The 25633-nt window shown below is 44.8% G+C and overlaps 4 protein-coding genes and 3 long non-coding RNA genes across 8 annotated transcripts in view; 2 read left to right on the top strand and 5 right to left on the bottom strand.

The window, feature by feature from the left end:
* Nucleotides 1-3716, bottom strand: part of elfn2b (extracellular leucine-rich repeat and fibronectin type III domain containing 2b) — a 39698-nt gene extending 35982 nt beyond the window's left edge. Inside the window, exon 1 of the mRNA XM_029836907.1 lies at nt 3602-3716. The gene's annotated coding sequence lies outside the window, so the exon portion shown is untranslated. The remainder of the gene's footprint in view (nt 1-3601) is intronic.
* Nucleotides 3717-4038: 322 nt separating this feature from the next.
* On the top strand, nt 4039-5078 carry LOC115249995 (uncharacterized). The gene is made up of 3 exons (XR_003888575.1): nt 4039-4243; nt 4505-4696; nt 4778-5078. It is a non-coding gene; the product is annotated as an uncharacterized lncRNA (long non-coding RNA).
* A 3335-nt stretch (nt 5079-8413) lies between these two features.
* Nucleotides 8414-14880, bottom strand: LOC101066190 (adhesion G protein-coupled receptor E2-like). Its single transcript, XM_029836477.1, has 21 exons — nt 14820-14880; nt 14375-14506; nt 14071-14214; nt 13879-13973; nt 13611-13757; nt 13383-13529; nt 12835-12981; nt 12718-12755; nt 12564-12644; nt 12456-12485; nt 12198-12360; nt 12006-12119; nt 11762-11937; nt 10874-11053; nt 10585-10788; nt 10276-10517; nt 10128-10194; nt 9621-9712; nt 9386-9545; nt 8873-8929; nt 8414-8774 (listed from the first exon to the last, which is right to left on the bottom strand). The coding sequence occupies exons 4-21, from the start codon at nt 13901-13903 to the stop codon at nt 8712-8714; spliced, it is 2133 nt and encodes a 710-aa protein (XP_029692337.1). The 5' UTR covers nt 13904-13973; nt 14071-14214; nt 14375-14506; nt 14820-14880; the 3' UTR covers nt 8414-8711.
* Nucleotides 14881-15989: 1109 nt separating this feature from the next.
* LOC115249996 (uncharacterized) lies at nt 15990-16462 on the bottom strand. Its single transcript, XR_003888576.1, has 2 exons — nt 16381-16462; nt 15990-16124 (listed from the first exon to the last, which is right to left on the bottom strand). It is a non-coding gene; the product is annotated as an uncharacterized lncRNA (long non-coding RNA).
* Nucleotides 16463-16823: 361 nt separating this feature from the next.
* LOC115250004 (uncharacterized) lies at nt 16824-17296 on the bottom strand. Its single transcript, XR_003888583.1, has 2 exons — nt 17215-17296; nt 16824-16958 (listed from the first exon to the last, which is right to left on the bottom strand). It is a non-coding gene; the product is annotated as an uncharacterized lncRNA (long non-coding RNA).
* A 361-nt stretch (nt 17297-17657) lies between these two features.
* On the bottom strand, nt 17658-20093 carry LOC101063721 (GDP-L-fucose synthase-like). Its single transcript, XM_003964529.3, has 10 exons — nt 19881-20093; nt 19662-19776; nt 19461-19589; nt 19238-19311; nt 18874-19007; nt 18735-18799; nt 18577-18643; nt 18322-18401; nt 18059-18158; nt 17658-17792 (listed from the first exon to the last, which is right to left on the bottom strand). The coding sequence occupies exons 1-10, from the start codon at nt 20051-20053 to the stop codon at nt 17737-17739; spliced, it is 993 nt and encodes a 330-aa protein (XP_003964578.2). The 5' UTR covers nt 20054-20093; the 3' UTR covers nt 17658-17736.
* A 1104-nt stretch (nt 20094-21197) lies between these two features.
* On the top strand, nt 21198-24623 carry LOC101065968 (general transcription factor IIF subunit 1-like). Of its 2 annotated transcripts, none has more exons than XM_011603846.2 (14): nt 21198-21329; nt 21623-21701; nt 21828-21874; nt 22118-22190; nt 22273-22466; nt 22559-22729; nt 22796-22995; nt 23089-23233; nt 23318-23373; nt 23449-23580; nt 23675-23745; nt 23820-23961; nt 24073-24205; nt 24289-24623. In XM_011603846.2, exons 2-14 carry the CDS (start codon nt 21690-21692, stop codon nt 24491-24493), a joined length of 1581 nt encoding a protein of 526 aa, XP_011602148.1. In that variant the 5' UTR covers nt 21198-21329; nt 21623-21689; the 3' UTR covers nt 24494-24623. The 2 variants fall into 2 exon arrangements, with proteins under 2 accessions (XP_011602148.1, XP_029692745.1); XM_029836885.1 differs by having other exon boundaries at nt 23820-23985.
* The last annotated feature ends 1010 nt before the right edge of the window (nt 24624-25633 follow it).

Below are 25633 nucleotides of genomic sequence, written 5' to 3'. Positions count from 1 at the left end.
GAAGACCTTCAGAACGTAAATAGAAGGTTTATGGTTTGTAATCGATACCGAAGTGATGCTTTTTGGTCCAGAGTTTGTATTTTGAAAAAAATCCATATAGTTTTAAGTGTTCAAAGTCAGCAGGAACAGCAGGAAAACACTTCCAAAACAAATCGAATAGAACAAGTCACAGTCCCGGGGAGTGAATCAGGATGTCGGGCAGGGACCCCCGCAGGGATCATCCCTTTCCCTTCACGTCTGGTTGCTGAACCCAGGGCAGCGGCCGTATTGACAACAGTCTTTTACACTGACTCGGTCGAAACCTGGTCGTGTGTTGACCACGTTTCAGAAAAGGTGAATTTCGGGTGTTTTCTCACTCGTCTGTTGTGGCTGAAGAACCCGTCATTCTGGTTTCCATTTTCAAACTGCGATTCAGCCATTTTCCGATGCAGTTTGTGTGAAACGGATGATCAACGTGTTCCAACGTGTTCACAGTTATGGTGAAGGGAATAAATGTGTGCATATGTCAGCTGGGCAAAAAAAATGACAGCATGAATATCTAACGCATTAATGTGGTGGCGCTCGGTTTAGAGCGCGCCGCTCTGCCAAGGGCCAAATTGGAATTCCATCATCCCCCTGCGATTTGTCATCTGCCCACCCAGTCTCACTGGAATCCATCCATCCGCTTCTGTTTAATTGTCCTAATAAACTGACGGGCGAGAGGATAAAAGACTCCGTGGAGGTAAGAAATGTATAAATAAAGCCTCCAAATGAGTTTTCGTCCCCCGGTTTAAATCCAGACGACACTTTTAGGGCCTCTTGACCGAACTCTTCTGAAGACAGATTATTAGAGGGCGGAATTAAGGAGGCAAAGGTTTTCAAAACACTTTTCATCACTTTTATTTTGCTTTCTGCGAGCGGCTTCGGCATTGTGGCGTCTTCCTGTTTCCTGTTTTGAATGCAAGGCTTCTGTTTAAGGAGTGGTCGACGTCTCTCCTGCTCGCTATTGCGGTTTGGGCGGCGACGCAATCGTTTGTCTCTTGGGCAACTTTAAATGTCGTTTTCAGATCCAGGTGGAAGATTTGAAAACAACACCGGGAAGGAGAACATCTCATTGAAGCCAAGATCGGATCTTTAAGATAGTCAATGGCAACAACTTCATAAATGCTTAATGTTGAGTTGGAATGTATTCTGAGGGAGAACATTGGACCACACACTAACACGAAATCTAAAAAAAAAAGTCTATGATGTCACTGGTCAGCGGGAATGGCCCAACGCCAACATCGGGCTTTGAGGACAACACAGTTTCAAAAAGAAACTGACGTTTATACTGGGACAATGACGTAAACGGAGTGAGTTGGATCAGCTACGTTTGACAAACGGAACCACATTACTGTTTCATAAACTGATCCAAATGCTGGGACACAAGAAGGATCTGTAATTGAGAGAGACAGGAATATCTCCATCATCTAATTAGCAACAATAACTGACAGACTGGGAGCATTCCATCACAGTTAATCACATCAGCTGTTATTTGACCTCTGTCCACGCCAGCGTTGAGTTAATTAGAGAGTGGATGCCCGGGCGGCGGAGCAGAGGTCACACCAACGCCTCCGCAGGGGCTCCCCTCCTCCTTCCAAAGCAGTCAGGTCGGGACATTTAGACAGTCGTCCCTCGGATAAACCTCTTTAGATTTGGCGTCATGATCCTTTTTAAAGTCGCTGCAAGAGTCGCCTTGCTTTGCTACTTTCCACGACTTTATTGGCGGCGAAGCACCATCCCATCGCTCGAAATAGCCAAGAAAGAGGGCAGCAAGGACGCAGCTAAAGCAGCACCGGGAGGTTTGTAGAGTGAGGCTTGTTATTCACGTCCACTAGATCTGTCTCCTGCTGCTGATTTGCACCCCCCAAAAAAAACACCCCCCCGTCAAGCTGTGATTGCCATTGATTGGGAGCCGCTGGTCATTCCGGCCGGGGAGACACCAGGAATGACTGAAATCGGGAGGCGTGGGGGGGAATGGATTTCTCCAGATTAGCGGCGAAGATGTGCAGATGCAGCAGATGGAAGCGGAATGTAATAAACAGAAGGAAACAATGTGGCGCATTTCTGCTGGTGGGCGTGGCGGCAGATTGATCTGACATTGCCACAAGTATTGATTTTAAACCGGGTTTTCCTAATTGATAGTCCAGGTTAATTTACTGGCCTGTCTCAAACGGAATCCACCTCCTTAAAGAACCAATGCGGCCCTCTTTCTCTTTCAGAAGAATCGAATAAGGCACTTATTAACTATCGATCGGCAAAGAAAAAATGGCCACCTTATCGACTTCGGCTTCTGTACGATAAAGCCAACGTGGATTGATTTCCAAATTCATCCGTCTTTGGTTTAATCTGGAATGAATCAGCGACCTCCTCCCGTGAACGGGGCTTCAGTGGCGGAGGTCGTCATGACTGGGAACATGGAACATGTTTGTTTAAGGGGGTCTAAGGACTAAAAGGGAGGTATGCAATCCGCTCTCTGCTGCAGGCCTTCACACTTATCGACCCTCCTCTCTCATTAGCCCCCCTGCGTAGATTTCTGTTTACGCAGAAATCGTTGGTGCACGTCACAAATGAAGGGGCTCGCGTTAAAAAATCACATGAAACCTCTTCCACATGTGGGGACGCTCCGTGCTCGGTCAGCAGATTGCGCGCTGAATCCCAGCACCCACACCAGCGTGCCCTGTTGCTGCAGGGCGCCGAGCTCTACATGGAACGACGTGGACACGCGCTCATTAAAGAGAAGCTTTTATTTTTATCAGTCTTCTTCTTTAATGTTGCCGCTTCGCGCTGTCTGGCGAAGCGTGTGGGCGAGAGGATCTGCGTGGTCCGTCGGTCGGACACTGTTGCTGCTGATCCTCTCTCTCTCCATCACACACGCACACGCACACACACAGCAGCAGCGGCGGCAGAAGCCGGATTGCACCGAAGCCCTCATCGTTGCAGGTGTAGAGTGGCGCCAATCGCGACACAATGGTCCAGTGGCGCCCATCAGACAGGACGAAACTCGCGCACACACACACACACACACACACGCGCGCACACAGTTTATCCCCTGCGTGATTGCTCCCCGTGCACTAAATCCCTTCTTGCACATCTGTCCACGGCGCGCACTCTGGCCGTCCATCCCAGCCCAGCGGAGCGCAGCGCAGACGCCAGGCTGGCTCCGCGTGACACTTTAAATCCGCGCCCGCTGATTCTCATCACTTCTGGCTGCCATTTAAACTCCAGCACGGGGGGAGACGGGCGCGATCTGGCAGCAGCGCTGGCCAAAGCAGAAGCGAGATGCGGCGGGAAAAGCGAGCGTATGCGTAAAAATCCCCGTCACGCGCCAGGATGGGGATTAAAGCAAGAGTTTGGAGAGACATATGTATCTGCCATATATGCAAACAAGCACACGCAAGCATGTTTCCGGGCTCGCGTAGAAATCGACCATATGAGCTTCTGTTGCACCAGGAGGACCCGACACCAGCAGAGCGCCGGAGTCTGCGGTGCAGGTGCGTGATTGTCACCCTCCTCTGCAGCCACGCACATCAGGGAGGGAAAAAAGAAACAACGATTAATATTAGAAGAGAAACAGTTTTACCTTAAATGGTTTGCCTTCCAATTTAGTCGTCCGTTTGGCAACGATGCAGAGAGGGATTTTTTTCTCCTCCTCATCCGCTGCTGTCGTCGCAGGCTGAGCAGCAAGAGGGGAGGGGAGGGGAGGGGGGGGGGGTGAGAGAGATAGGGAGAGAGAGAGAGAGTTAAACTAGAACTGCAGCAGGCTGCCTCTACAGTTGGCTTCTTTTCACTGAATGCTCACAGTAAACGCTTCACCACAGAGGAGAACGGGCTGTTTTTTTTGTTTTGTTTAAATAAAAAAGACACTAAATGACATCATGAGGACCTAGTTTATGAGGGGTTTAACATGATTCCCCAAACGCATACGACTGAGCGTGAAAACTTTGTGCCTGCTCCATCCCACGTTTGAAGAAAACGACGTGGAATCGAAAGAGAAGGCGAGTTTTGGCAGGTGAAGGGGAGGAAGCGGGGTCGCAGATGACGTCACGGACCGGGCCGCCTCAGCATAGGGGGATCAAGGAAGGATCCACGCAGAGGTGCTGAAGGCTGTGATGAAATATTCATGCGCCGGCGCGCAGCCAACAGGTCCCGCCGCTTCAGGTGCGTGTTGGGCGGCGTGCGCGATGCTCCGTGGGGCTGCCCACTTCACCTGAATATGTCAGAGGTGCGATCGTACTCAATTAACACCCCCCCCTCCCCCACACCCTCATCCCCAACCACATTTCTCACATTTACCATCTCCTCATCATTCACACGCCTGAGCAGATGCACCCAAACAGGCACGTTTATGTCCCATCTCATTAACTCCCTGTCTCCCCTCCCGCACACACACACACACACACACACACACACATATCAGCTCAGGTCTATTAGCTCCACAGACTGATGCAGTTCCAGACACTCATTAATATCTCCTCGTTATCAGCGTCAGCATCAACACAAAGGCTCGCCGCTGCTGCCAGAGCGTCTGTCCCGATGTGGCAGATTTCAGCGTCATGAGTGGTCTGATGTGGAGGCGCCCCGAACCATTCCTGCAGGGCCGCCATCAGAGGTCAGAGGTCATCCCAGTCTTCTCTCTGGCCTGCCTCTGTTGACGGGCTCAAACGCCTCCCAGGAGGTAACGATGCTGATCTTCCCCCCTCGGAGCTCCTAATACCCCGAGCAGCTGTCTCAGACTGATCATTTTTGTCCCATTTAGCACCGAGGACTTGAACACCTCCCGTGAAGAGCAACGGGGCTGTCGCCATGAACCCCCCCCCCCCCGTTGGAGGTCAGTTTTTCATTGAATTTTTCGTCCCATTTCCACTTCAACTACTGCTGAGGGTCATCAAAATACCAAATTCCACATGGTTGAAGTGGACGTCCGTCTGTTGACGCATCATCACCACCTGAGCTGGGCTGACGGGCTCATTATCCCACGGGCTGCTGATGCTTTTTTGGGGGGTGGGGGGCTCTTTAGTTTGGTTTTGTTTTTGTACTTTCCCAGGAAATGACCTCCAATTATTTTATCACTTCACAGCACACAAAGCCTCCAGAGGGTTTATTTCTTGAGCTTCGAGTTTCCTTTCATTCTGTCTCTGTCTCTCAGACCTGTTGCCTTCAGCCTTGCCGGCTGCTCCTCTGCTTGGGTCAAGGTGTTAGCGACTTTGTTGCAAGTTGTAAAAATGCTCTTCTTCAGTCATTTAGACATTTCACCTTTGACCCCTTGTCCACGCTGATAATGACCACAAGGAAAACCTTCAAACAGTCCTTCGAAGATGTGAGGACCAGTCAGAATGTCCTCACTTTCCTATAGAATGTGTATTTTGGTGCTCAATATGTAACTGGAACACACATACTTGAATTTCTATCATTGTGAGGCCTTTTATAGGCCTTATACATTACCCAGCTCTCTACCCTACCCCTAACCATCCCAGCTAACTCCCCTAAACCCTATTATAACTCTCAAAAAGCCCCCTGAACATGTGGGGCCCAGCAAAATGGACCCCACTTTTCTGCTAGAATGAGGATTTTGTTCCTCAATAAGTAGTAAATGTAAGGACACACACACTTTTCAAACAAACAAAGCGTAACCAAACCGGGCAAACACAAATATTTCTTGTGTTATTGTTTTAGTGGGTAATATTTTATCCCTGCGCACGCAGCTACAGCGAAGAGAGAAAGAAAACAAAACAGGATAAATGAAAACATAAGGCTCCTTTAGATTTATCGCTGCGGGGTGATTTTGCAGCTCCAGGCATTCTGCAGTTCCATAAAGGCAGCACCGATGAAGGCCTTTTTTGCCACTGCCTCCTTATGGCCCATATAGGTGCATTCCATCGCTCCAGAGAGTCAAAAACACCGATTGCAAATCAGGGTTTATGCAGATGACACCTCCCTATACGACACCTAAAGTCATTTCCATTCACTGCTCCTTCTCCATGTTCACGTCTAACTAAGAAAACAGAATCCCTTCATAACCAGTACCTACAGTTTAGAACAGACAGCCGTCGGCCCCACCCACTGCAGTTCTATGCATCAGCTCTCTGCCGTGGTTTGCCTTCACCTGGAGCACAGCGTGATCTGTCAAACCTTTGCACCAGCTTGGCGACGATGGAGAAGTTGTAACAGGTCACGACCACCTGCCTTCATCACATCATTTGCCGATCCTGCAGTCGACGCGCTCCGATCGGCCCTGCACGACTGTTTAACAGATGAGCCATCTCAACCGACTGGCCTCACGACTCCGGTGCTTCAAGAGTGTTTCCATGGAAACCGCTTACGGTCTTGTGAAAAGAAGCAAGAGACAGAGGGGAAGAGACAGACTGATGTTCACCTCCAGTACTGTGGTTTTCTTACTTTTCCCTCCTCCCCAGGTTACTCTCCAGGTGACTCCGTAGCTCTACATCTGCTACACGTCAAAAAAAAACAAAAAACCACAACTGTGCAAGTGGATGTGCAACCTGTTTGCAGTTAAATGCAGGACAGAGCTTGTAGATATATTAATTTAATCTGTACGGCGATGAATAAGTCACTGGTCCTTTATGAAGGCAGATTCAGCTTATAACACTTGGGACAGGCCTACGGGGATGTGAGTTGGGGGTCGTCCAGCGTGGCTGCAGGCTGTGTCATCAGTGGCCCGGACAGAACTGAGGGCATCGTCACAAGACTCAAATGGGATTCACTCAAGCAGATAGAACGCCGAGTTCCAGCTGATCCTTGCAGACCCTACACACCACTGAGGCAGAATTGGAATGTTTCCCTTTGCAAGTTAGACACATGGAGACACACACGGCTGCATTATAATGAGTCCCATCGTGTTTGCACATCTGGGATGACAGCTGCAGTATTTTTTTTGTACAATCCTCAATAAAATCAGATTTATGTCACTCATTTCATCCTGATGCGGTGTCGAGCTGCCTCTATCAAGAGTAACTTGACGCTGAAGGATGAACCATTGCGCTCTACTGCGGTGTAAGCGGTGTTTTACTGCCATCTAGTGACAAATATGATAAACTACATCGGTATCAAGCAGAATAAATGGAATGGACACGTTCAGGAAGCAGAACTGGAACTTGAATCACGAATAAAATAAAATAAAATAATACATCCAGCAAACAGGTGTAGGAAGAACATGCAGAATTTTAATAGGAAAACAACGACAAACGCAAACAACGACAAAGTATTACAACACTGTAATATACACTAAAGTTTTCTGTTCTTTCGGGAAGTTTTATTTGACACAGATATTGGTTCTTTTAGGAACATACAAATTCATGAAACTAATGAAACTCTCTAGCAGCCATTGAAATTGCAGCATTCTTGACAATGTAGACCTCTTACATGCAGAGATATAATTATTGGATAAATTACCGTAAATGAGAAATGAGTCTGCGACAACATCTGGCAACACTGACTGTTTACACTGTTTCCCTTTTCAACTGTGAAATTGTTTAAGGTATTAATTTATTTCATTCGCTTTAAAACTAATATTATGAGTGTGTCGACAGCCATATAGATGACCATCGTCGGCTTTCGTGGCGCGTTCAACGTTTCCGGTGTTGATGAGAGACAACCAGCGTCGCTGAGCACAAAGGGCGAAACTGCGCCCACTAGCGGTCAAATATATATTAGCCCCAGAGTGTTTTCGCACTACGTTCGAGAATGAACGGAGAACCGTTTCGGGCCGTTTAGCTGAGCGCGGCCTTGGCGTCGGTTCGATTCCCGGGTATTGCAAGTAATTATTTTCTCACAAATCAATAATTAAACACTTTACATTACTTTGGTGTGGATTCTCAGTTGCAGACTTAATAAAAATTGGAAAATGAAAGGTGTCCTTGAGCAAGGAACCAAACCCACCATCGTTCGGAGGGCCCTTCTGTGTGTGTACTAAACAGAAACAGGTGTGTCACCTCTCTCTGGACCACTAAAGTATTCATCTCACTCTCTTCTTTTTCTTCTTCCAGCTCAGTTTCAGTTGAGCCAGTTTGGAAATTCCCCCTCACCCCTGCCGAAGCCCAAATTGATGCTTTTAAAGTGTAACAATACCTCAAAATGTGACGCAAGACGTTCTTAGCTTAAATTTGTTTTGCAAAATTTGACACACCTGAAAGCATGAATTCAACACAAATTAAGTCTAAATTAGATGCAAATATAAAGACAAGGATGTGCTGGTATTTCCTTTGGAGGGAATTTGTTTGTTTAAGATGGCAGCTGAACGGCAGCGTGTCTTTTTAAGATCCCCTCTCACGCAAATGAGAGGTGGGGACAGTTTCAGCCTGTCTTTTCCCGAACATTCCAAGATTTATCCCAATGTTCCATACAATTGTCGCACTCGTCCATCTACTCCTGTGACTTATTTTAAATTACAGCTGGTTAAATCGCGAGAAATCAGTGCATACGTCTGACAAATTATAAAAACAGCCGATGGCTTTAATACAGTCAATTATAGTCTTGACCTGTGTAGAAATGTAGCTTTAATCACTAAAAGAAGAGAAGAAGTGCACTTTCTCAACAACATTAAGAAGCAACACACTCACGATTCCTTTTCAGATTATGGATAATGTCAACTAACCATTTTGAAGGATATAAAAATAAAACATAACTAGATGGGCATATATATTTCCCTCTTCTTTGTCTCTCTTCACTGGTCTTCAACCTTTTTTTCCATCATCTGTTTGTTTGTCCAAATCCTCAGAGACCGAGGGAGCGTCTCTCTGCCAGAACAAAAGGGTTTTTCAGTATCGCATAAATCTTTCCAATTCTTTTGTGGCTGGACTCCATATGGAGATTGTTTCAGTTTCCACGGACTCACCACAGTTATGTCTTTTCCGCACGTGCACGTCAGCCATTTGATGTACTCGTCTCGCACCTGAAGCAAACAAACATTATTTGCCCATAACATTATTTAAACCAGTATAATTAGCAAAAGACATAGTTTCTCCTGTGCTTCCTCACTGCTTTATGACGACATTTTCCAGAACATTCTAGCTCTGCTTTAGTTCACTTCCCCCCGTTGGTTCACTTCCTCACTTCCACACTAGGGTTTACATACAAGTGATCCGAAACCGACGTTTTTAGGTGAACCAGAGTCCACTTTTTTGGTTTGAATGAGCTTTCAAACCCGATATAATCATACCAGACAGAGAACAATGAATCTACTCCAAATATCGACTGTGCAGGAAATTATTTGTGGCATCATAAAATAGATGAGGAACCATGTTAGCACCACCCTATGCGCCCATGAGCCTCCTGTCACGTTTATGATGATAATGTATCATTTAAATGTCACAGACACGCCAGGAGGAAGGAGGAAACAACAATGTACCTCTTTGTTGAGCAGACAGTGGACGATGAAGAGGAAGGTGCCCTGCTGGGAGTTCAATATGATGAACAGGACCTGAAAGAACAGGTTTGTCTGGTAGAGACCCAGAATCCAGGTACAGCCCAGTATGACGAACTGGGCCACGATCTTGAACAAAATCAACCTGCAAAGGAAAAGAGAGATTTGAACGAGGTGGATGTGAGTTTTACCCGCAGCCGTCAGACTTTTTGTCTTAGACCTGGTGTCTTTGGACTGGGAAGCGCCGCTTCTCATGTTGGCCAGGGTGGTTCTCAGAGACCAGAGCGTCGCACAGAACAAGAGCCAGTTTAGCTTGAAGCAGACATAACGACAGGGAGGTCAGAGAGCGAAGGATGCGAGGATGCACAGAAGGGGAACGTACTCTTATCTTAAATGCACTCCTTGTTAGCATGACGCTAACAAGTATTGTCAGAGTCGTTTGTTTTTGCCTGTTTCTCTTTAGTCTTGCAACAATCGCTATCCAATACTTTAATCATCAACATCATCAACAACCTTGGTATAAACAGTCAGAAAAAATGAAGAACTTAAATTCTCATCTAATTTAGAGAAAACCTCAAGCCGGGAAGGGGGGGGGGGGGGGGGGCAGGTTCTCAGATGTATTATTTTATTTTATTCATGATTCGGGGATTGCTCGGCATGCTAGCACGGAGGCATTTTTTGGGATAATAAAAACTGTCAACACAAATTTCACACAGTTTTGGCTCACCCCAAGAATAGCAATCACTGGCCCTGTCAGAGCCCAGTTAAATTTTCGTCTTTCAGACAACCAGCACCTGCAGGGGAATTAAACGAACACTGGTTTATGATCTAAATGCAGTAAAGGAAGACAGTCACCTTTAACGTCTACAACTCACATCTTAGCTTCGGTTGCACCGTAACCATCTGAATACACCAGCGCAGAGACGCCCACGATGGTAAAGGGAACGCCGTAGCCAATCAGATAGAGCAGCGGCCTGGGGAGGCCATCCCTCTGAATGACCTGTACTTTGGTGAGCCTTCGGACTAAGAGGTGGAGCTGCAGCGCTTCCAGCAGCATCCACACAAAGCTCGCGATGACTAAAAAGTGGAGAAGACCGGCCATGACGGTGCAGGCCAACTGTGGAGAAACACAACCACACGGTCACCGCAGGCCCAGCCTGAGCCACCCTGAGTCCAAGCCTCACCTCATTTTCGGTGTATTCCTGGTTCCAGAGCAGTAGCAGATGAGACATGGAGAGGTTGAGGCACAGGTGAAGACGGGCCGTGTTGTTGATCTTCGGGTTCCAGCTACACAAGAGGAAGGTGAAGATGGCCAAGCCGAAGAAGAACAGGCCGACAATCACGCACACTCGGTTTAGCCAATCCAGAAACGGATTCGCTGGGGCCGGCTGAGGAGACAGGGGACAGCGGTGGGCTGGGGCTCCACTCTGGCACTCAGAGGTGCTCATTTCACTATAAAGGAGCTTCCGTTACCTCTGCAATCTGCATGATGAGGGCAAAGGTCGACAGGTGAGAGCAGGAGCACACCGTGTAGTTCTCATGGGCGAACGAGATCCAGCAGCCATCGGTGGACCAACGCTTCTCACCACTACTTTGTCCTCCTTCACCAACCTCCCAGTACACACAGGTCACTATTCCGTTTTCAGGTATTTTCTGGAAATAAGAGATTAGTGGAGGTTAAACAGATGGATGGATGGATGGATGGATGGATGGATGGATGGATGGATGGATGGATGGATGGATGGATGGATGGATGGATAGATAGATAGATAGATAGATAGATAGATAGATAGATAGATAGATAGATAGATAGATAGATAGATAGATAGATAGATAGATAGATAGATAGATAGATAGATAGATAGATAGATAGATAGATAGATGGATGGATGGATGGATGGATGGATGGATGGATGGATGGATGGATGGATGGATGGATGGATGGATGGATGGATATATGATGGATGATGGATGGATGGATGAATGGATGGATGGATGGATGGATGGATGGATGGATGGATGGATGGATGGATGGATGGGTGGATGATGGATGGATGAATGGATGGATGATGGATGGATGGATGGATGGATGGGTGGATGGATGGATGGATGGATGATGGATGGATGGATGGATGGATGGATGGATGGATGGATGGATGGATGGATGGATGGATGGGTGGATGGATGGATGGATGGATGGATGATGGATGGATGGATGGATGGATGGATGGATGGATGGATGGATGGATGGATGGATGGGTGGATGGATGGATGGATGGATGGATGATGGATGGATGGATGGATGGATGGATGGATGGATGGATGGATGGATGGATGGATGATGGATGGACGGACGGACACCTTCTTGTGCTGGATGGTGAAGTTGACGGGCTCCGTCAGGTTGGTGTTGTTGACAGTCGGCAGCAGCACCGTGAAGACGTCTGAGTTCATCTCGGTCCTGTTGACTGTCCTGAAGTACTGGTGACTGAGGAGGCTCTCCATCCCATTGAGGGTCAGTATGGCCACTGTAGCAGAACCTGTCGACACAAACCAGTGGCATCACGACCATCAGAGGGCCGCCGCAGGACGGAGGCCGTCCCCTCACCGTTGTTGGCGCTAGCCATCGCCTTCAGGTTCATGTCCAGCGCCTGTCCTCTGGCAGAAATGGCCACATAGTTTGCGTCGTTATCCTCAGCACCGACGGTCTCCAGGCTCATATCTCGGATTATAAACGCAGACAGCGTCAGGATTTAACACCAACTGGTCTATATTAGCTAACCCAGCTCACCTCTCTTACCCACTGTTAAGGTTTGCACTGACTGTTTCGTTTGGTTGTGAGTTGATCGCACCATCGTGGTCACCAGACGGTCTGAGATGTCCAGGATGATGCTGCCGGCTTCGGCGTCCCCTTCGCTACTCACCGTGACTGACCGGGCACGTGGTCCAACGCCAGACACCTCCTGTAAGAATTCCAGATGATTGCAATGAAAAAAACAGATTTAAATACAGATGTAAAGTAAAAGGAAACGATCTGTTCTCTTCAAAATGATCCTACCATGGTTGCTGACAGGCTGTTGGTCACTGTCTGGAATTGGAAAGAGTAAAGGAAATGATTAGTTCTGATAAGCTAATTATTTCCTTGGTTTTGAACATATTAGCTTACTGCTGCTGGCAAGAAGGCATCTGTGTTGTTCTGGAGTTCCTGGTTCATATTGCCCAGGAACGCCTGCTCTTTTGTCTGGCCCTGCAACGGAGACGTAGACATGCTCAGGATGCTGCGCAGACTACAATCAACAAAACACAATATTCCGCCTCACCACTTGGGGTACAATTTCATCCAGGACCTCATCGATACCTGAGGAATTCAGAAATATAAATATGGCGCAGCAACATCTCTGCCTTTTTCAACAGTTTCGCCGGATTATTCTGCTTACTTTTGCAAAATGAGGTCCCGACCAGCCACAGGATGCCGGTTGAAGGGTAGAATCCATCGGGACAGGAGCAGAAGAAGGTCCCCGGCACGTTAGTGCACACAGTATTCCTGCCGCAGATACCCGGAGTCTCAGCACACTCGTCGATATCTGCAGAGTGAGAGTCAAAACAGGCTGATTTGTTGAAGTACGTACACACACACACACACACACACACACACACACACACACACACACACACACACACACACACATCCTTGTACTTGTCTTTGTGAGGACTTAAATGGACATAAGGCTCCTTTCTCTAACCATCACAACTAACCACCAAACTCTAAACTTGGTCCTAACATAAACCCAGTTCTAACCTCAACCTTAAAACCATGTCTTAAGCCTCAACCAGTTCTTTGGAGTTGTGAGGACCAACCAAACATGTCCTGACGTAAAAACATCTTCACTTTGCTAGTAGAATCTGTATTTTGGCTCTCATGTGTAGCAAGTACAAGAACACAGCCACCCACATGAACACACACACCAAACAAGTGGTCGTGCACCTGTGCAGGGGTTAGTGACGCTGGCTATCACTTCCAGGTTGTTCAATCGGTAACCGCTGTTGCAGGTACAGTTGTAGGACCCAATCAGATTGGTGCAGTTGGACTTTGGCCCACAGATCGTCGGAAACTCCACACATTCACCAACATCTTAGTACACATACAAATCAGATGTTTCATTAAACACAAGGAAAAGCTTCATGTCTTCCTTTGTGGTGGATTTTTCCATACCGATACAAACGTTGCTTTCCTCTCGGGGTTCAACCGACCGATCAGTTGGTGCCCAGCCCCAGTTGCATGCACATGTGAAAGACCCCGGTGTGTTGGTGCACGTGGACTCAGGACCACAGACAGTTGAGTTCATGCACTCATCGATGTCTGAGAAAGGCAAAGTTAAGGCAGACCAAAAATAAAAATCTCTTCCATACTATGACCACTGATACATATGTGCTGTAGGAGAACACAAACCTTGACAGACAGGTCTTGCATCCATGGCTACATAATATCCTTCGTTGCAGGTGCATGTAAAGCTCCCATTGTTGTTTAAGCAAGCGCCGTTATCACCGCAGATATTAGCCAGACATTCATCGTCATCTGCAGAGAGTAACTGATGTGTTTAACCTGCAAACGCTGCCAGGACCAACGTGATTTGAGGCTTCCGAAGACAGAGGAAGAGGAGCTGTATTAATACCTATGCACAGATTGTTTGATCCAGGTGGTGATGCAGAATCTGTTGCCCTGTATCCAATAAAGCAGGTGCAGTGGAATCCTCCGTCGATGTTGGTACAGTACGAAGTTTGACCACAGATGCCATTTTGTTTGCATTCATCTATGTCTGAGAGTTTGGGCATGTTAGGAAGCGCATAAAGATACAATATCAGGCATTTGGATGCTGACCATTTTGAGACCTTTTGAGACCAAAAAGAACTGCACAAGATGATGACGTTATCTAAAGTTTTAAGGTCAATGACGGCAGCTGAAAGAAATTCACTTACCAACGCAACCGTATGAATCAGAAGTGGGGATGTTAGAAGGGAGAAGTTCATACCCAACTTGACATACGCAGCCTCCAAACGGGGCACACTGGGCCAGAGGTCCACAGGACTCTGGCTGACAGTCATGGTGATCTTAAAGAAGTGAAAATGGCATCCAATTTTAGATATCAGCTCAATTTGTCAATGCTCATCTGTGTGAGTGTGCTTATTACTACAGCATGTTAAATGTAAAATGACATTTTGCTAGACTAAACTGATAAAAATCATACTATATACACAATTATTTCTACATTCTGCCACTCTATGCATGGGAGCGCCGCAAGGTTCTATAAAACCCTACTTAAATTCTGCTTCTGGAGGTTTTTTTTTGGTTTTTTTTAACTCATTCTCTTTTCATATGTTGACTGGAACATTTGAAAACAAAGGGGAAAGAGTCACCACTTACATATCACATATCCCATGCCGGCCTGTGGAAGAGTTAAAGGCTTGTACACGTAGAAGCCCCCAGGACAATAAGCCACGCTGACCTCAGCACTTAGCCCATTGTCACAAGTTTGAAGGCTATCCCCGTACGCGGTCCCGGTCTCTTCGCTCAACGACTCATTAGTCGGGTAAATAAATGGTATATGAAGTACATGTGCTGTGCCCCCTATATTTATTCCTATACAGACTGCGATTACTCTGTCGCCACCGATCCCAGTGAACCGCCACCACTGGTTAAGAAGCTTTGAGTCGTCTTTTGGGAAGCCAGGGAAAGACGTCGACACAAAGGCTCGGTTTCGCCACGGCTCTGTTATGTTGGTGTATCCATTGCAAGAACCTGAAAAGAACAAAACAGAATTCAATGGGTATTTTATCCATTTTTATCAGCCTTTATTGTGCTATATGATTACTATGCAATACCATTAGGGAAACCCCAAGCAAGAGGGAGGACGACTAAGCCTGATAAAAAAAGACAAAACCACAGAAGCTGTCAGAACATTTGACAACATTTGCAGGCAGTGATTTCTCAGTGAGTCTCAAACATCTACGAGAAAGCAGAGATTCACTTACCCAGAAGAAGAGACAAGGCACAGCAGTTCATCATTCACACTTCAGATCTGGGGACCGGCTCAGACAGGCTGAGCTCCACATGCCAGGATTTGCAATATCCAAAAACTGTTTTGAAAAGATTTGATCCGAATGCAAAAAAACCAATGCAAATCCACCAAGCCCAGGTGTCGAAGACCTGCTTTGACAGGTCTTCGACACCTGGGCTGAAATGTTGGATTGTTAGCGTGTTCTTAAATTGATAATATTTGTGAAACTTTATCCTGGAGTTTGAGATTTGCTGGATCCTTTCAAGTCGACAATGGATGGGTGTCAGACCTGAATTTAAAATTTAAAAAGTTTATCGGATTAAAGCACAAGTTAATTTAGAGCATAATGTAAACATCCGGGCCATAACCAAATCTTGCCAAAAATGCAACAAGGTTGTGTTGCCACGGTTACCGGATTACGTCAAAACACTGGATTCTTTATCTGACTGGGTTAATCCAGTTGTTTAAGCTGTCAGGTACGTTTTATTCTTTCTGAAATCGCACTGAATGCAAACATGAAAAACTCAGACACAGAATAGGCAGAGAATCATATTTATTTTATGAGGCATTTAGTCAGATTTTTATGGATTATTGTCGCTCTTTGGTTCCGTCAGTTCATGTGCGGGCAGCGTCATAGTTGGCCACGAACCAATCGCAGGTCATCTTTAAGGCTAGAAGAGCAGTAAATAACAAAACTATAAATCAACCAAAGTAAACACACATCTATCATTTGGATCATTTATCAACACAGAATTCCTTTTGCTACAGAAAAATGACGATTGTTGATATTTCATTACTGCATTTTGTTGCTCTGTACCTGTACATGTGCAATAACAATAAAGTTGAATCTAATCTAATCTAATCTAATCTAATCTACATTTCTCACAATAGGACAGATTTGCTGTGATGCTTTCATGGAACTCTGACCTTCTTTAAGTGGCGTAAAGGTGAAGTCGGGGAGGTAGCTCCTTAGCTTGGCGTTGCTGTCAAAGCAGGTCTTCGACACCTGGGCTGAAATGTTGGATTGTTAGCGTGTTCTTAAATTGATAATATTTGTGAAACTTTATCCTGGAGTTTGAGATTTGCTGGATCCTTTCAAGTCGACAATGGATGGGTGTCAGACCTGAATTTAAAATTTAAAAAGTTTATCGGATTAAAGCACAAGTTAATTTAGAGCATAATGTAAACATCCGGGCCATAACCAAATCTTGCCAAAAATGCAACAAGGTTGTGTTGCCACGGTTACCTGATTACGTCAAAACACTGGATTCTTTATCTGACTGGGTTAATCCAGTTGTTTAAGCTGTCAGGTACGTTTTATTCTTTCTGAAATCGCACTGAATGCAAACATGAAAAACTCAGACACAGAATAGGCAGAGAATCATATTTATTTTATGAGGCATTTAGTCAGATTTTTATGGATTATTGTCGCTCTTTGGTTCCGTCAGTTCATGTGCGGGCAGCGTCATAGTTGGCCACGAACCAATCGCAGGTCATCTTTAAGGCTAGAAGAGCAGTAAATAACAAAACTATAAATCAACCAAAGTAAACACACATCTATCATTTGGATCATTTATCAACACAGAATTCCTTTTGCTACAGAAAAATGACGATTGTTGATATTTCATTACTGCATTTTGTTGCTCTGTACCTGTACATGTGCAATAACAATAAAGTTGAATCTAATCTAATCTAATCTAATCTAATCTACATTTCTCACAATAGGACAGATTTGCTGTGATGCTTTCATGGAACTCTGACCTTCTTTAAGTGGCGTAAAGGTGAAGTCGGGGAGGTAGCTCCTTAGCTTGGCGTTGCTGTCAAAGCAGGTCTTCGACACCTGGGCTGAAATGTTGGATTGTTAGCGTGTTCTTAAATTGATAATATTTGTGAAACTTTATCCTGGAGTTTGAGATTTGCTGGATCCTTTCAAGTCGACAATGGATGGGTGTCAGACCTGAATTTAAAATTTAAAAAGTTTATCGGATTAAAGCACAAGTTAATTTAGAGCATAATGTAAACATCCGGGCCATAACCAAATCTTGCCAAAAATGCAACAAGGTTGTGTTGCCACGGTTACCTGATTACGTCAAAACACTGGATTCTTTATCTGACTGGGTTAATCCAGTTGTTTAAGCTGTCAGGTACGTTTTATTCTTTCTGAAATCGCACTGAATGCAAACATGAAAAACTCAGACACAGAATAGGCAGAGAATCATATTTATTTTATGAGGCATTTAGTCAGATTTTTATGGATTATTGTCGCTCTTTGGTTCCGTCAGTTCATGTGCGGGCAGCGTCATAGTTGGCCACGAACCAATCGCAGGTCATCTTTAAGGCTAGAAGAGCAGTAAATAACAAAACTATAAATCAACCAAAGTAAACACACATCTATCATTTGGATCATTTATCAACACAGAATTCCTTTTGCTACAGAAAAATGACGATTGTTGATATTTCATTACTGCATTTTGTTGCTCTGTACCTGTACATGTGCAATAACAATAAAGTTGAATCTAATCTAATCTAATCTAATCTAATCTAATCTAATCTACATTTCTCACAATAGGACAGATTTGCTGTGATGCTTTCATGGAACTCTGACCTTCTTTAAGTGGCGTAAAGGTGAAGTCGGGGAGGTAGCTCCTTAGCTTGGCGTTGCTGGCCGTCTTCTTTAGTTGTCCGTCCCCCAGCATGGTGTCAAACTGATAACAGGCAGTCAAGGATACTCGACGCGTCTCTATACACTTTCACACAAACCGTTACATTTGAATCCTCTGCTACTCCCAGCTTTCCAACAATGAGTGTATTAATGATTTCCTGGATTTTGTCTAATTTTTAGGAGTTATTGGAACACTAAAGGGATACATGGATTTCACCCGTAAATTCCAGGGCACTTGCTATCATGTCCTCGACCTCCTTGATTGAGACTTCATCCTCTTCACCCACTGAAAACAAACCAGTAAGAAGTATGTGATGCATGCTGTAGACTGGTGCCGTCCAGATCGACTCTACTGCACTGTCCTTTCTTTGGTATACTTCTGGGGTGGTATCGCAGTCGTAGTACAATATTTCCTCAACCCCCTAAAAAGGAAACCCAAGTTTCCTTCCTTCCTTACTCACCAGAGAGGATGATGGGGTCGATTTCTTTGTATTCTCTCAAGACCCAAATGATCAGACGACCCAAATCCTGACAACAAACAGCAGCTGTTAAACGAGTGACTTGTAATATAAACTCTGATTTCAAATATCAGTCTGATATATCACAAGTCAGATGATACCAGAGAAAAGGTGAACTGTCTCCTGGGATTTCCAGAACCACATACAGTCACAGATGTTCCCTCTTCTGTGAGGAGAATGTAAGTTAATGCTATTTTATTTTACATTTCCTGCATTTATCTCAACGACTGGGTCATTCACTTTTTGCTTTGTATGTTTTATTCATGAGCGCGGACAGAACGTGACCGTTCTCTATGTTGAAGTTGTCGTAGGGTCCGAACACATTGGTGGGGATGACTGCCGTATACCGACGGCCGTGCTGCTGGAAGTATGCCCTGCAAACACACACACACACACGCCATTCCCAAATAGATACGCCCAAAACAGGCGAGGGCCCTTTGGAGGGCAGAGCATACACTATATGCTCCGTCCCACAATACCTTCAGACAATGATCAATGGCAGCTGTTTTCACACAAAGAAGCGTAATGCATCTTAGAGTGGAAACCAAACATAAGGTTCTTTTTCAGACTGTGTGACTGTGACCCTATGGCCCTGTTTGCTCACCTGTTCTGAACATCAATCATCCTTTTAGCGTGTGAGTATCCATAATTAGAGTCATGAGGTGGTCCATTGTGTATCTGTGACAGTTTGGATTAGGATAAATCATTGCTCTTACTATCAAAGCTCTGCCGCTACTTGTTAATCTCTCTCACTTGAAATGTATCCAGTGAGATTCAGATTTCACTGTGTGACCTAAACAGGCCAGAGAATACATTTCACATCTTACCATGGACTCATCGATGGGGTATTCAGTTTTATCAGGGAAGATACAGCTGGACAGGCAGGACACGACCTTGGAGACATCCATCTCATGGGCTGTTTGCAGGACGTTATCATTGATTCGGAGGTTGTCCCTCTGTGAACGGGGTTCATGTTTTAGATAGCGCCTCATTGGCGCGCTGCAGAGCACGTCAACTAATGATCTCACCAGAAAGTACAGGTTTTCTTTCATGTGCAGATAAAGCCCTCCAACCTTTGCAGCTAAGTGAATCACATGGGTGGGACGGTGCTTTTCGAAAATGGCTCTCGTTTGTGCAATATCTCTGCTCATTGGTTGACAAAACAGTTCAAATAGATCGATCGGGAAAAATTACTTTTTTTGGTTAGACACGAGCTTCATGATAAATGGGTTTAGAAGGATACTCACACAAGATCACCATCCTTAGAAGACAGGAAGATCCACTCCTCCCCCTCCAGTTTCCCCCCTTCATTCTTCACCACATGTTCAATCGCTTTACCCACTAATCCAGATCCTCCCGTCACAAGGACACGCATGGGCATCTTGGACATATCTGACTCCTTTAGCTTCCTTACTAACATCTAATAGGTCTTCACGTTTACAGACCTGTAGGCAATAAACTGGGTTATGTGACATGCAGAATGTGACTCCTCCTTTAAAATGCCATTGGGTAATTTCCTCCACTGATTACCTTCACACCTAAATACTTTTTCCAGCACTTATTTATCTTCGTCAAGGACATTTTATCTTCCTTTGTGTCATGATTATTAATGTCCTGCCAATGATATTACACAAGCATATATTGGCAAATTAAGTCAAAAGAATAATGGATTTTAGTCACATTTAGAAGAAAATGTTGATAATGGGCCAAAGAAGAGCTAATTAAATTTGGTTTCAGATTGCTGATGGACTTTTCCATTGATTTTCTAAAGATTAAAGGTCAATGACATGATTGACTGAGGTCTGCACGCTCCAAGTATTTTTTCTCAAGGTATTATTATACTGCTAACATTTCAATCCAGTGACATATATTTACAACCAGCCTTGTTCTTGATTTCTTACTTGTTAGATCCATTATGTTAGTTATCTCTTATTTGCTTTCACCTTGTTATATTCCTTATTCTTGTTATATTGTCTCTCATTACTTAATGTTTCTTATTATTTGCTAATGCTTAATGTTCATGATGCTTGATATGTCAACTCGAACTTCTCTGGTCGAGGGCGACAGAAATGCGGCGGCTGTTGGAGAAGTGGCCTTGACTGGAGACAGAGCTGCAGAGCATGACACAGGAGATGTTCTCTTAATCTGTCTGATATAGAAGAATGTGCTGTTTGTGAGCTAAGCTAATCAAATCAGTGAAGGCCTACGTATAATCTCACCATTATGATTTACAGTCTCTTGCTCTGTTTGAGACCTGCTATCTTGTGTTTTCCCCCTCCCTTAGACACATTTGACTTCTGTAACGAGGAACCTCCTAATTTCAATAAAAGAAGGATGGCGGGAGGTGTGCGTCAGAACGTGTTGGAGATCTGTAACTGAGCACATCTCTCCATTCTCCTTGCAAGTAAAATTCAAACTGTTGTCTTTGCTTCATTTGTATTTCTCGTGTTTCAGGTTGTTTGAACCTAACATTACTTGATATTTTTTACATATCTATGTGCGTATCTATATATTGAACAATACAGTGGAAAAACAGGCGTTGGCCCTGTTGATTTGTGTTGGAAAAAATAATTGCGTCTCCTTTTTGGAACTGGAGCGGAAAAAAACATCAGTTGCTAGGAACCAATATTCGAGGTGAACGATTCCAGTCGACCATATTAAGGAACGGAACAGTGAGCAGAAGATCCATACAATCGGCAAGCTACTTTGTATTTAATATACATATGTTCTATATACCGTTTGATCTTGGCGATATCCGAGAATGTGACGAACGTCATTTTACGTCACTTTTACATAGGTTTGAAGATAGTCTGAATTATCTAGCGGCAGGAAGCACACGCTTAACTGAAGTGTAGCTAAAGCCTGCTAAGGAAACGCTTGCTGCTCCGTTGTTATCCTATTTGCTATGGTAGAACTGTGGTGTTCTGCGCTGCTTAAGTAGTGATAAACCTCTTTTATTTACAATCTGCCGTATTTTTTCTCCACACAGAGTGAAACATTGGGACAGCCTGACACAACTAGTGCTTGTGAAGGGATCAACATCAATAAAGCCAGCCATGACGTCCTTGGTGAGATTAAAAAAAATAACAAGCCTATTGCATTATTCTCAATAGTTTAATTTGGTTTCAAATAGAAACAAAGCGTAGTACTTGCATGTACAAACTTGACCACTGAATGTTGTTTGTTCTGTGCAGGGAAACAGCAGTTCATCAGTCACAGAATACACAGTCCGAGTTCCAAAGTGAGTAGAGAAATAAAATGTCGGAAAGGGCTGCAAAACCAGTTCATTCACTATCCAATTTATTCAGGTTGTACTAAAGTAAAAGAGGCCTTATGTATATATTGTGTGGCTACATGTAAAGTCTTGCTTTTTTTTGGAGGACTTTTCCACAAAATTGTGCTTGTGTTTGTCTTTAATGTAAGATTGTGGGTTGTCATTTGAATATTATTTTTGATTTTAAGGTTGTCTTTTGCTATGTTTTAGAAACACTGGCAAGAAATACAATATTATGGCTTTCAATGTTGGGGACAAGGTCAACTGTTCAACATGGACACAGGTGAGCTTCATATTATGACTTGATAGTTTGAGCTTCATGATGATACGAAGGACACAGTGAAGTGGCCTCTGTCTCTCACCAGGCTCGTATGGAGAGAGACCTGAGTGCTCGTCGGATCTATGGAGAGGAGGAGGCGCCAGAAAGTGGAGCTGGTAGTGAGTTTGGCAAAAAGCAGCGTGAAGAATCTCGGCGAAAGAAGTTTGGCATTGTGACACGTGAGTTCAAAGCGGAGGACCAGCCCTGGATTCTCAAAGTCAATGGAAAAGGGGGCAGGAGGTGAGGATAGAAACAACGTTGTCACATCTGAATGACCCTGTTGCATGTGCTGCTGCTGAATTTACATTTGCCTGATACCCTGTTTCTGTTAGGTTCAAAGGCCAAAGGAAGGGCGGGGTCACAGAAAATGCGTCCTACTACATCTTCACACAGTGTGCTGATGGGGTGTTTGAGGCCTTCCCGGTTAACAGCTGGTACAACTTCACACCGATATCCAAGCACAGGACTCTGACAGCAGAGGAGGCTGAGGAAGAGTGGAGCAGGTCAGGGATTGGCGGTGGTCACAAGTTAGCTGCATGTATGTCACTTTTAAATGTCCACTTTTACAGGAGGAACAAAGTGGTGAACCATTTCAGCATCATGCTCCAGCGAAGGTTGCGTGAGGACCAGGGCGAGGATGAGGAAGAGGAGAGTGAGAAGTCTGGAAAGAAGAAGAAGGGTGGCAGAAAGGGGGGCGACCTGCGCATTCATGACCTGGAGGAAGAACTGGAGATGAGCAGCGAGGACAGTGACTGGAGTGCTGGAGAAGGTACACCCAGACCACCCCGTCCTCACCCTCATCTCCACGGCTTGAACCTGCCACTGAACAGTGAGAGCATGATGATATTTTCTCTTCACACAGAGGGAGAAAACAAGAAACCTAAAAAAACCTCAGTCAAAGGGAAAGGAAAGAAGAAGAAGAGGAAGGATGACAGTGAGGCTCTGGAGGACAGTGATGATGGTGATTATGAGGGCCTGGAGGTGGATTACATGTCTGATGAAAGCAGGTCAGCTTGGTTGTTCCACAGCTCCAATGTCTTTTCCATATTTCTTTAATATTTGAAGCATTTCATTATTTCTTCTGTGAGCAGCTCAGAGGAAGAACCAGAAAAAGGAAAACCCAACAAAGGAGAGGACGTCCCTAAAGGTTCGACCATTTGTGACACCTCCAACTGTTAGCACTTCTCTCCGTATTGGCCGTCACACACTGGTCCTTTTACAGGAATAGATGAGGCGTCAGAAAGTGAGGAAGAGAGTGAGGAGGAGAAGCAGAACAGCGAGGAAGCCAAAGAGGAGGAGGAAGAGGAGGAAGGAAAGAAAACTCCAGTCCAGTTGGAGAAAAAGAAGAAAAAAGGTGATGAATCACACAACTGGAGATAAAATGTGAGCGCCCTTAAATGACTTGATGGGGGAATTTTGACCAATGTGGACGTGTGCTTGTGTCACAGACAGCAGTGGCGAGTCGGACAGCTCGGACGACAGTGACATTGAGGGAGAGGCGACCTCAGCTCTCTTCATGGTGTGTTTATTTAAGTCTGGTGTTGAGTTATTTTTTTTAGATTGCTTTCAAAAATCTCTCTTTTCCTCTTTCAGAAGAAGCGCACCCCCCCAAAACGTGGAGGTGGCCGCGGCTCCGCAGGCAGCTCCAGGACCGGCAGTCGCCCAGGGACACCGTCTATAGACTCTGCCTCCACCTCCAATACGCTCCGAGCTGCTGCCAGCAAGCTGGAACAAGGTGCCGGGAAGCTGATTAAAGCCAGTAAAATAAACGCCTGAAAGATACAGGAACCATCATGGCCGCCGCCTTTATGTTACATTTGAGTCAAACGCACTTTTGTCCCCACAGGTAAGAGGCAGGCTCCTGGCCCCGACTGTCCAGCTGCCAAAAGACTGAAAATGGAACCCAGCAGTCAGAGCCCAGGGCCGTCTGGAAAGAGCACCCCACAACCCCCATCAGGCAAATCTACTCCCAGCTCAAGGTACAGCACCAGTCCCTCCACCGTGTAGTAGGTGAACCCCTCACAAGCTGCATCATAACATCTGTATTTCTTCTGCTGCTCAGCGACATTCAGCTGACGGAAGATGCCGTCCGACGGTACCTGATCCGGAAACCGATGACCACTAAAGACCTCCTGAAGAAGTTCCAGACAAAGCGCACGGGGCTGAGCAGCGAGCAGACCGTCAATGTCCTGGCACAGATCCTGAAGCGGCTCAACCCAGAGCGAAAAAACGTTAATGACAAGATGCACTTTTACCTGATGGAGTAATCGTACAGGAAGAGTCCAGAGCTGAAGTGAAGAATTCTGTAAATAATAGGGTTTTGTTAGTACTTTCCTAACGGGTCACACGTGTTTTTTCATTTTGTGTTGTGTTGAGTAGAATAAAAATGTAGAATTATGTAGTCTTTTCATTTGTTTTCTTTGTTTTCAGTACATGATTAGATTGAAGGATATGATAATGCCTGTGGTTCCACTTAAAGTGCAATGAGTCTTTTGAGGTGGAACCAAACAAAAAGGTTATTTCTAAGTGTGTTTGTGTGTATGTGTCCCTCCAGCTGTAGTGCGTGAGTATCCATAATAATCCATAAGGGAAAGCTAATTTATTATGGTTTCAGATCCCTGAATGACTTTGCCTTAGGTTGTCATCTTTATAAAATCAATTTTTGTCGTTCTGGCGCTTAGCAAAATAATAACAAATTTTAGAGACTCTCAGACCATAGATCTAAAGATCAAAGGAGATCAAAGAGATCACGATCACAAATCCAACCTATTAGGTTACCTTCTATAACTACTGCAATTTATGCTATATAAAAAGTGATGTGGGGAAATGTCCTGATTGACTGAGGTGTGTGCATCCAAGTATTTTTTCCAAGGTATATGGCAAATATTCCATCTAGTGACAAATATTTACAGCTAGTCTTGTTTTTAGGATTTCTTGACTCTAGACTGGTTAATGGATTTAAGTGAGATTTTGAAGAAAATGTTGATAATGGTCCAAGGGAGAGTTGATTTAACTTTGTTTCAGATTCCTAAAGAGTTTCGCCTTTGATTTTCTAAAGATCAAGGCCAAGGTGCTTTGATGGTAAAGCAACCTACTACAAGAGCCTGCTTTTGACCATCTGGCATTTTTTAAAATAGCAAAGATTAAAGACTCATTAACTATTGATTTAAATATCAAAGGACATCATAGACATCAAAGACCACAAATCAACCTATTACATTACATTTTATCACGACTGCAATACATTATACAAAAGGCAACGTGGGGAATGCACCTGATCGACTTAGGTCTGGGCGGATTGTTTAATTATCTGTTTTATTTATATATTGAACAATACAGTGGAAAAAATTGATTGTGTTGGCCCTGTTGAATTGTGTTGGAAACTAATTGCATCTCCAATTTGGTAC

The sequence above is a fragment of the Takifugu rubripes genome, chromosome 5 (genome assembly GCF_901000725.2).
Source record: "Takifugu rubripes chromosome 5, fTakRub1.2, whole genome shotgun sequence".
Lineage (NCBI taxonomy): Eukaryota > Metazoa > Chordata > Actinopteri > Tetraodontiformes > Tetraodontidae > Takifugu > Takifugu rubripes.
This window is presented reverse-complemented; position numbering and strand designations above follow the sequence as displayed.